Source organism: Trematomus bernacchii, unplaced genomic scaffold (genome assembly GCF_902827165.1).
Source record: "Trematomus bernacchii unplaced genomic scaffold, fTreBer1.1, whole genome shotgun sequence".
In the NCBI taxonomy this organism is placed as follows: Eukaryota; Metazoa; Chordata; class Actinopteri; order Perciformes; family Nototheniidae; genus Trematomus; species Trematomus bernacchii.
Genome location: NW_022987662.1, coordinates 2931366 through 2943425, shown reverse-complemented (window position 1 = coordinate 2943425; position 12060 = coordinate 2931366). Strand labels below are relative to the sequence as shown.

Genomic DNA, 12060 nt, shown 5'->3' with positions numbered 1-12060 from the left:
CAAATCCATCCGCCGCTGTAGTAATTGTGTTTATTGATATGCTCTGCTTATGGCATATTGAGCTAATGCATTTTCCAGAATTTCAAGGACTAAGAGAAAGAAAAATGTTAATGGCCTTTCTTTGTTTCCAACATTAGTTCGGGGTGTGTCAGAGCCTCCCACGTGGCTCCAGAGTTTTAGAGTGATTTGGATTATGAATCGAAGAAACAACAGCCTGCAGACTTCAATCCCACCTGCAAGAGCAACTGACTGATAATGTTTTTATTTTATTTTTTGTAAATCTTTCCCTGCGGTTCCACACACCAACAGGCCCAGATCCACTGCAGCAGTCAGAGGTTGATGTGCCTTGCTTAAGGGCACTTTGACAGTAGGAGGACAGCATTACTCGTTCTGCTTCCACACTCACTTTCTTTTACAAACATTTAATTATGTGTTGTCCTCCCACTTTCCCTCCAGCTATTCAGTTATTCTCCAGTAAGACATTGCTAAAAAAAAAACAGAGCCGCAGCCTCAACAGAACCAGAAGTAAATGCAGCTACAAAACACATGTGTTACGTAAACACCTGGGATTGTTGTTTCAAACGTACAGGCAGATAATGCAGCGATGCCTGTTTTTACAGAATCAAATGATCTCCCAGAGGTTTCTTGGAAAGCAGCTCTTTGGAACAAAATGTATGTAGTAAAAAGAAACCCAAGTTTATATGAATACTGTATCCATTACCTACTATTTACTTTAGTCTCAATGTTTGTGGAATACTTTCAAATATAACTTTATTCTCCTTACCTGTGACAACACTGGGGATTTTGGTCATGAAACTTTTGACAGTTCTGATGGGCACGCCCTCCTCTTCATCCTGGATGAGAGTGACAATGTCTTCAATCTGCAGAAAAGGGAGGACAGAGAGGAAAGACAAGGAGATATGGTTAAATAAGGGCAATGGTGAAACTTTAAAACCATCCCATTTGAGGAAAGACGTACTTAAAGATTAATGAGTACATTCAGCATTTCAATAAACCATCAGCACATTAGTTTTCTACTTTGCATTTTATACCGTATGTGCCATGTGTCTTAATTAAGGGTCTGCATCCCTTTAGGCTGCATGTTAGCATTATTTTTCACCATCTCAATTCAATCATCATCCAGTGAAAGTTGAGCTTACTTCAATGAAGCTTATCAAGACCAAAACTTCACAAGCTGACCTTTCCTGCTGCCTGTGAACGAGAAACTCCCTCTGGCGTGAACTTTAGGATTGGAGCTTTAGGATTTGGCGTGAACTTTAGGATTTAAGCCTTTGCAGACCATTTACATACACCCTTTCCTTTAGTGTGTACTAAGGAACACACTGAAGGAAAAGGAACACCCCCAAAACAATAAAAGGGCCCCTAAATAATAAATAAGCCAAGGAAGTGACATACCACTTTTCTATGGGACTTATAGTGTAGATCCGTCACTGTTGTTACTGTACATGGTCAAAAATATCCATAAAAGATACTACAACAGCATAAAGTAGGAGGACAATCTGAAAACTGAGTCAAATAGCATAATTTGATTGAAGCCGATGAGGTTCAGCAGGAGCAGCACGTGCCTTTGGGCTGATATCACAGCTGTACAGTTGCTAAATGAAACACAGCGCCCACTTTGCACTGTAGTAGTCAGATCTGTTGTTTTGATTGCAAAGTTGACACCCCCTCTCTGCACAGATGCTTCTTTGTTTGCGTCAGAGAGTGGGATGTGAGAAGTTGGTCGCTCTGGAGACAGATATCACAAGAGTACCACACAGCTTTACTCTGAATCTGTACAAAACACATCATGTGAACACTCACATTCATGCATGGACAGAAAGGAAAAGCACTTTCGAGTGCTTTTACAGTGTTTGATAATGCACATATGTCATCATGCTGTGTGCAGACCCTTTCAGCTTTAAGAGTATATTCATAAAGTAGCTCTTAGTGGAGTACAACTCTCACAGGCACCCACGCCAGGTCAAAGAACGCTGTACATACTCCAACAACAGACTTAATGTGCAGTGCTTTAAATGGAAACAACATACATTACATCCTGTATGGATTTTCTGAAATGTTTCTGATTCTTTGACAGATTTTAAATCATGAAACATATAGTGATATTTACATCAAAACAATAACATTACAAGTAGTTTCTGGTATGAGTAGCATGTAAGATTATTGTTTATAACATTTCCTCTTTAAGGACATGGTGGGTGAGTATCTGCTACAGAAGAGAAATTGAACTGCTTTAGCAAATAAAAGAGCGAAAGCATATTTTGCACAACAAAGCTGTTCAAATATGCAGTTTCTTTTCAGGTCCCACAGCAAGACCTTCAGTAGGTTTCTTGGAAATACAAGGATTTGTTGTTTGGTTAGGTTTGGATTCTAATATATTTCTAAAATGCATCATGCTAGACCAGTGTTTCTCAAACTTTTTCATACCAAGGACCACTTAACCAATAAAAAAAACACTCGCGGACCACCTAACTCCACAAACATCCAAAAACACATCGTTTTTCTAGAACAGATTACAAATTGCTGAAAATGGTACAAACAAGTGGCAACATGTGTGGTGAAGGTGTTGCGCTGGGCTATATCATGCAATCAAAAGTGAAACTTAAGCTCGCTCCATTGCGGAGATATCCCCGCGGGAGTGTGGAAAACTTAAAGGGGACCTATCATGCAAAATGCACTTTTGCACGTCTTTTATACATGAATATGTGTCCCCGGTGTTCCAGGGAACTCACCAAGTGTCAGAAAACACAACCCTCTCTATTTTCCTCCATACCCAAATCTCTAAAAAAGGGGCTGCAACGGATCTGATCAAAACGATTTGAATACTGTCCTGACGTCAGGACGGTGGCGCTACGGCTATTGGGCCAACTCCACCAATCAGGAGGAGACAGCCACGGACATTGCCGTTCGAAAGCGCTGGAGACGCTGTAGTACATATGCCAGGCCTGTAGGTGGTGCTGTTCTGCCCTTATCTGCCCTTACAAACACAGAGCTAAAAAATGTCAAATTGAGCAAAATGAGGCATGGCTAAAATGCATGATCTGTTTGGTATTTTGCACAAAAAAAAAGTATAAATATGCCTTTATATAAGTATGGTCCTACACTATATTATTCAAATATAGCATGATAGGTCCACTTTAAATAAATACATTTATTTCAATTGTGAAATGGACCACCAGTGGTCCGCGGACCACACTTTGAGAAGCACTGTGCTAGACTGATTCACATTGTTTTCCTTTGATCTTGCAGACCACCAACCCTTACCAGGATGAAACAGGTATTTCAGAATCATTGGAGATAAAGGACTAGGCAAAAGCTCTGGAGATCTAAATAATAAAAGCATGAAACAAAGCGAGAAAGCGTAGTTCGTGAAACATTGAAGCATAACTTCAACTGAGTCTGGATTTATAGGTGGCCTGAACCTTTCAGACGAGGTGATTTTTTGTCAGCTAAGTGCATTGCTCTGCGACATAATTACAGCAAGTATCAAAGAATGAAAGGCTCAAAAAGCATATCACATTCACCTCAAGACAAGATGTTCCCAGCTAAGACTCAAACTGACACCCCGTCTGCTTTTACCTCTGCGGCCATCAGTCTGCTGTCACCCTGTTCCTCTTTCTTGTTGAAAATAAACACATCCCGGCTGTCTGCCATGAGCAAGGGCACAGGCAGCCTCGGGCTCCACATCAGAATCAATATAATAATACGATTCTAACAAGACCTTGATGGTCTGTGGAGACAGCTGCTCAAATTACTTTAATGGTTTCCGCTGTCATTAACAATTCACTCCTGCCCCTACAATCAAACGGGTATTCACAACAGGTCTATAACAGCTGACAGAATTTTAGGAAAATACGCCCAAATTGCTGCCTTTAAAGATCACAAAATGGTGGGTTGATAATCTTGACAAACGGTACACATATTAAAATTCATTGTTTCCCTTCACATGGATTCAACACTTTGAGTCATAGTTGCATTAGATTAGTCACAGTAGTGAGTATAAAAAATACAGCTATATATATATATATACTGTATGTTGGATTATTACTCATACAAGTTTGCATCATCGCTGGATGCCACTGTTGTTGAACAAAAGGAAGAAACTCAAACTTGAAGATCAGAAAATAAAGATGAAAATACTTTACTTTTCTCATCATTGGGGAATGGATTAACAACAATCTAATGATCTCAAAACATCTTACTAAAACTAAGTAAGTGACACACAATCAAAAATAACTCAAGGAGCATCAACTTTGAAGCTCTGCAAGGCACTAAACCTATCTGTTTTCCACTGTTTTCGGGATATGCGCCTGTGTTTCTGTTGTGACTTTGGGCACAGTCTAATGGAAAAACATTCCATCAGATGTATTGCAAGCGGCGCAATTTACCGCCCTGTGGGAAAGTAGGCGTCTGATTACAGTGTTATCACCACGCACTCAACATTGAACAGCTAGTGGGCTGGCAGGCAGATTATCAGACAGGTGGGTTATGGGGGGGGCATGACTTTGGAGTTGATTAAGGTTTAATGATATCAGTTGGAAACAGGATGGCTTCACCAGCAATGCTGATGCCTCAGTCCCTCAGTGATTGTTTGAGTATAGTTCTACCAGTGGCGAACCGTGTCTATCACAACTGGACCACTGTAGACACACACACACCCCCCCGCCGCCGCCGTTATAATGTCCGTCTCTTCACTGAATTGTCGTCTTGAAAAGGGGACTGACACCAATTCCGCAACAACATCATCTTCACCTGTTGCCATTTCAACGTTAAAAACAATAACACTTCAAATGAATTGATACGTCGCATTCATCTAGATCTTCTGTCTCGAGCCAGTGAACTAACGGGCCTTCTAGAGTACCCTGGAACCGAGGGAAACTCTGAAAGAATACGCCCATTGGCTACAAATCAATATATGATTGGTTGATCAAACTATCAATCCAAACGCTCTCATTCAGTGTAAGGGCCATTCTATCAAGGATATAGAATACCTTGGTTGAAGGATATTCTACCCAGAGACCCAGAACAACATCTGATTGGCTGCATTTCTTTTCTAACACAAAACCACTTAAATGCGTAGTGCATGGACCGAGAAAGACAAACAAATCAACGTAAAACTGTAATATTACAGATCAACAACACAGATACGATTCTCATTTATTCATTTTATTTACATTTTATAACGTTGTATTTATATAATTAAATCGATTTTTTGATTTCTGAGTGTTTCAGGGTATTCTCTGAATACCTTGAAGGCCCTGACGGTTCACCACTGAGTTCTACTTATGCAAGACTGAAAGAAGCGTCTGATTGAAAGGGAAGTGTAGGGAGGGGCATAATATACCCCAAACTGAGAAGTAAAATCATCTTCATAAGCTGATTAAAGCTTGTTGGCAGTATAACAATTAAGGTAAATATATAAATACAACTGGAACAAATGGATAGACCAAACAGGCTAACAAAAGTATTTTTCCACAAAAAAAGACCCTGCTCTTAAATTCCTGAGCCTGAAACAGCAACAATTATCTTTTCTTTACACAAAGAGAAATATGGGGATCTCTGGACCGATAAGGCCATCACTGCGGCTGAAATGAAGCAGGTTTACATCCTGCAGAGAGAGAAAATGTCAGCCATGGCCCGAGGATGTCTGCACAGGGAAACCTTGGTAACACAAACAAAATGACCTCCTCTGAACCGTGCAGCTCCAAGCCGTCCACACCGAGACAGTTTAACGATAAAGAGCAGACAGATGAGCGACATTAAAATCATCATGCAGGGATTTGAATATTCTAGTTGTTTATTTGATCAAACTAGCCTTATTTTATTTTGATTCATTGATTCTTCAGATGACTTTTGTGCATCGAGATGTATTTAGAACCTGCCAAGACTGAAGAATATCACCAAGAGCAGTCTACAAAAATAACCATTAGTTGCTAAGCATTCACTTTTGATGCATTAAAACACACGTTATATATAACTATCAAACCGTAAAGCAGTATCAGTCTATGTTTTTATTCTGTGTTTCATTCAAATGCTAATTGCCATATGTTATATACCTTGGAGATTAGGAGTCTATATCTGAAGGAGTAGCTTTGTACTTCATGAATTGATTTAGATCTCTGCAGAGAAATACTTTGCACGTGATCAGACTATGAGTCTGTTTAGTTCCTTCTGGAGCTGCTTCAGCACATCTGCATATTACCTTCAGGAGATCCTTCACAATCAAGTGCCGTCAGAAAACTGATTGCAACATGTCCCTTCATGCTTTAAGTGGCACTTGCATAATGACAAGGAACACTTGGACTGAAAGTCAAGAGACAACAACCTGAAAAGGGTTGGGAAAAGGAGGGAAAGAACTGTCCAATAGATTTGTTTTGTTTGAAATGTCATGCACGTATACAAAAAAAAAGGTATGTGATTAAAATATAAAAAGTGTCCTCAGACCAACCTGTTGTGAAGTGGGTCTAAGGCACGTATACGTAATGAAATAAGGCTGCAGTCTTACTTTCCCAGAAATGGTAAACAGAACTCTTCTACTGAAGCTTTGGGAAAGACAAATAAAAGCAGTTTATATTGATCTGTTATAGTTGATCTAATATGTGGAAAGAGAAGAGTATATACAACATGATATTACCTCAAAACTGCTGCTCTGTTTCCTTTAAGCCTGCCCAAGCTAAAGCAGAAAAGCAACATAACCTCTAATCCTTTAGGTAAGGAACCAGACAAAATGTTCCCCATGGCTATCAATCATTCATGAAAGACACTATACCACAACAATATCCAATAAATAAATATACAATTGCGTCAATTTTATGAATGAAGCATATAAGAATACATCTTAATCTTAATGCTTTAAGTGTTTAAAGGTGCAACTGCAGAAATGAAAACATATTGACGTGACCTAGGAAAGTATTTTGTCATGGATTAGCGCAAGTGTTGTGAGGAAGGGATTCACACACACACACACACACACACACACACACACACACACACACACACACACACACACACACACACACACACACACACACACACACACACACACACACACACACACACACACACACACACACACACACACACACACACACACACACACACACACACACACACACACACACACACACACACACACACACACACACACACACACACACACACACACACACACACACACACACACACACACACACACACACACACACACTTACCCATTAATGTCATATATATGATCGTAATAATCCAACTCTCTCTACAGTACATAACCAGCATCCTATCAACCTATAAAAATAAATGTTGAATAGATATATCAACACCGCCAAGGAAACAACACCCAAGAACTCACAAATGGTGCGTTAACTATTGCTGGTTATTTGTGTACGCATGAGCCAAGAGTTTCTCTACATGCCTAGCTGTTGTTTTAAAACGCTCAGTTTACTGATCCTGAAATGGCCACTCATTTTGTGGGCGGTAATAATCAGGGTCAAAGCTTGTCAAAACAGCAATGGTCGCTGTTAAAACCACCAAACCAAAATCCATTATTATAAATAATAATGATATGGTTGAAATAGACGTTTTCCCCCTGGTGACTGTGGTATGTATATATGCTTATAATCCATCCCAAAGTTCTTCATGCATCTAAAAGTCAAACAACTGATGGACTACTGCACATCACCAAGAACAAGAACATTTCTGGATGTATGATATTCTCCTATATGAAGGTGGAAATACACTGGTGTTTCAAACCTGGGTTGGTTCAATATTTGTAGACCTTCTTTGGCCCAGTGTTAGTTCTAGTTCTTGTTTGTTTCAGTATGAGATCAATATGAAGCTGCTTATATCTGTAGTTGTACAACAGGCTCTATATGTTTAGAGGAAACAGTGGAATGTGTGGTATGTATAGATGCTGTGGTGTGTACTTGAATGTGTGTGTAGGTGTACTGTATGTGTCATCTCGGGTAAGCGTTCCTCCTGAGACCTCGCTCTCTTTCAGTAGTTCAGCTCCCCCCCCCCCTGCAGAGCCTGAATCCCTCCGCTGTAGATCACATCAGGCTAGGAGATTTAAAATGGGACTGCCAGGGGTCATTCCTGAAATAATGCTATTTTTTGTATTATATCCATCTATTGTGTATGCTGGTTTATTCATATTGCTATGAAGGATTGAAGCATTGTACTCTTTTATTTACACTCTGAGTCCTCTGAGAATAAAGGCTTGTCTGGGTCTTTTGTAGAATTACATTTTCAGCAATCAGATCATAATATAAAATATATACTTTATTTACGCAATGTTGGATAAAAAAAAAGGTATCTATCTATCTATCTATTTTAATAACAAGTCATATTATTGTTATATTTAGCTTTACACTAAACATTTAAAGCTCACTATCATTGTTACTGTATAGTCCCAGTATAATATATGATCTTGTATATAACATAAGCTGCTGTATTATTATTTTAAAACCAACCCGTTACAATCCATCTGATTAATATTTTGTATAGAATCAATTCAAGACTAATATTGCTTTGAAAGGAATAAAACAGGGCATCTTAATGTTTAATCTTATCATCCATAAACCTTTGAGAGGATATCAGATAAATAAAAGGCCCCTGGCGCTCTGGACCAAAGTTCAGAGAGAATAATAAGCATCAATATTTATAAAGAGATAGTCTTTGTGAAATACTTGTTACCAATCCAATTGTTACGGGGAGCTAACATGTTAAAGGGGCCCTGTTATGCTCAGGTTTCATATTTGTGTTGTGTGCCTCTATCTACTGAACTCTTTGCTACGTATGAAAAGGATATTTTACACAACTCTCACTAACATCAGGAGGCTAACTATGATACCTGGACCTTCTGTCAAAGTGTGCAGTTACAAAGTTCTGATAATGAATCTCCCTTGTGATGGAAATTGTTTAATAAAGTATGGGCACGTACATTTCACGAACCTGCACTTCCATAAGACGATTGCAATCAAAGAATTGGGTAATCCCACATTAAATCTAATATCTCATGCAGGATAATAGCCTTACTCTTTAAATCGAGAAGAGGATTACCACGCCAACTTGGTAAAGGTCAAATTAGTCATCAAACTTATTAAAAGTAGAATGCATGTGTGTGGGCATCAGTCACACATACAGTGTTTCACTCACACACAGAAAATGAATTGCCATTCACCCAGAGTGGGCGTAATGAGTGTGGAGAGTGAAGCCGTCTGAAGGTCAGATACGCAGGATTGGAGACACTGATGATGAGTCTGACTGGTTTCAGCCCAGCGCTCCTGCATCAGGGTGATGGGGCTGTTAATGGAAGTGTAATGACAACAGGATGGCTCTGACACAGCTGAGTGCCGGTGAGTCTCCGTCTGACAGCCGACGCCATCTCTCAGTGATTATGTAGCCTGTCAGAGATCTGGACCACGAAATAAATGTGGTTTGAGAAACAACTCATATTGTTTCTCCTACAACAACAATAACAAATGAAAAGATAATCTAAAAATCAGTGGTCGAGTGTACTTCAAAAGTACTCACCCATGGCTACTGTTCATATCATTCACAATTGGTTAGATGGAGCAGGCTATTGAAGAAAAAATAATGCTTCCTTATAAATATGTTTTGTAGAAAGATACTATAAGTTTGTGTAGCGCTGATTCTGAACACTGCATTAGTGTTATTGTGTAAAGTGAGAACAAGGTGACTGTGTTAACGTGGTGATAAAAGTGTGTTAAACATGAAGTTACAGTCATGTTTTGATTTGATAAAGCAGCTGTTTCCTGTTCTGCTTTGCGAGTATGTCTGTTTGTTCAAATGGTTACTAAGGGATCAAAAGAGAGCTGATGTTTCGCTTTCAGTTAAATGGAAGACTTCATTATTTTTCTATCTTTGTCCCATCTACATCTCATTCGTATCATTGTTTAACTATTGCAGTTTTATTTTCTGCAGCCATACTGGCAGCTCGGTGAAGTGCATTTGAATGCTCCCTATGAAGATGCTAAAAGACTATTAGCTAATTAGCATTTAATAGCTGATAGGGATTTCATTTGTTTAGCAAGTATTTATTTAGTAGTATAATAAACTAAAATAGGAATGTGGAAAAATATCTCTCCATTAGTTTTCAAGAAATGTCTCATAACCCTGCCTTAAATCCTGGCAGAAAAAGTCATATCAGTATTTCAGATTTTCCATCCATTGGTGTAATGTCGAAAACTACAATTATACACCCCTTGACCCCTTTGACTTTGGCAAAGTGCAAACACTACTGCATTCTGAGAAAATTTGCCCAACGGAGTATAAAGAACAATGTTAGAAATATGTTAATCCATCATAGCAAATACAAAACCAATCCATCTAGAGTTCAGCCCTGTGTAAAAAGATTCAAATCAGCTTAATGGTGTGTATGCAATCACATCTTTATCACAAAATCACAGACATTTGGAGATCAATCCTCACATTGTAGGACGAAGCTATTTTTATTGCTAATCATTTTCCTTTGATAGGTTATATCAGTGGTTCTCAACTGGTCAGGCCTCGGGACCCACTTTTTACTTGGTCAATACATCGCGACCCAACATTTTGAAGCACTCAAATCTATTCAACAAAAAATCATGCTGTAATATACGCTTTTCAGCATACAATATTAATTAAAGTTTAGTACAGTGAATATATCCCTTATATCCCTTCACAGAACTAAAGTATGATTTAAAAAAAGGTTTAATGAGATTTTGGAATCAAAGCTGAACTATATAAAAAGGCACACATGCTGAACACCCAACCCCAGAAGGGGGTTCTGGGGGGTTTCTCCCCCCAGGAGATTTTTAGAAATACTAACATAAACTACGCATTCTGGTACACTCTGAGAAGAAAATAACTAAATCTATTACTACCCGACATGTTAATAATATTGTATGCCATTGTTTGTTTTTCACTTTGTTCCGACAGCTGAACTTGCTGCTCCACACAGAGAGAAGAGCAAAGAGGAGATAGTCTGTGTGAATTACTTTAAATTGTGGGTAAGGGTAGGTAGCTCCCATTGTTCTGTGACCTGTCAGTCATCAAACCGGGGGTCATATTTCATCATGTGTTCATTTCTATCTGAAGTTGTACCCATGGATGTATAAAGAAGAGTTCTACCGCAAAGTTATTCTCCGTGGGGACTTCCGGCAACAATCTTGATTCTGATTGGCCAGAAGACTCGAAAAAACATCAGCAAAGATGTTTTATTGAGAAGATGATCACTACGTGACAGAAGTTTTCAAAACCGTTTATGGTCTCCGGTACTTCCAGTCCAACGCCTACTGCATGCACAGCGTTAGAAAATCGGGCCTTCAAAATAAAAGTTTGACTTTTTTCCCAAAAAAAAAAAAAAATTCCAAATTTTTATTTCAACTTTTTTTTCTTCACTCACACATCCGGGACCCACTCGAAATGGGTTCGCGACCCACTTTTGGGTCGCGACCCACCAGTTGAGAACCACTGGGTTATATCTTATCCAAATTATACTGTAAACAACTGAGTGTGAAGGGGTTCAGTTTATCTCTTTCACACCATGTGCCCTAAAATTCTGATGTGTTATTACAATAACATACTACAGATGCATCAGTTTACCTACTTACATATGCTGAGTTTTAGTGGTATTACTTAATATTGTGTTTGCATATATGTACTGTAAATGGTAGTCTGGCGTTTAGATGTAAAACAGTGAAATGACAGTTGTCCCAGCTGGAGTCCCAGACGGACAAACAGCTGCTTTCAAGTGTCAAGGTATATTTTTAGCCACTCCTTTGGGTGGTTGTTGTATGCTGGAAATAATTTCCCTCTTGTTGTTGGGAGAGTGGAAGGCTGCTTCAAGACTCCCACTAATGTTCTGCTGATTGCCCTTTTCTCTTCAAGGACATCACAATCACCACTTGCAGTGTGTGTGGACAAAACCACTGCTGTTCTGAGGTTAGTTTGTTCAACTTCATTATTAATAACCTGTCCCTCTGATTGAGAATTCCTCCAACACACTACAGGAAAGGGGAAAACCCCAAAAAAGCATAATAA

At 39.0% G+C, this 12060-nt stretch overlaps 1 protein-coding gene across 1 annotated transcript in view; it reads right to left on the bottom strand.

Annotated features, from left to right (window-relative positions):
- LOC117486874 (regulator of G-protein signaling 6-like) overlaps positions 1 to 12060 on the bottom strand; it is a 79886-nt gene that overhangs the window by 23691 nt on the left and 44135 nt on the right. The window contains exon 3 of the mRNA XM_034135458.1: positions 785 to 881. Within this exon, the coding sequence (XP_033991349.1) occupies positions 785 to 881 (97 nt within the window). The remainder of the gene's footprint in view (positions 1 to 784; positions 882 to 12060) is intronic.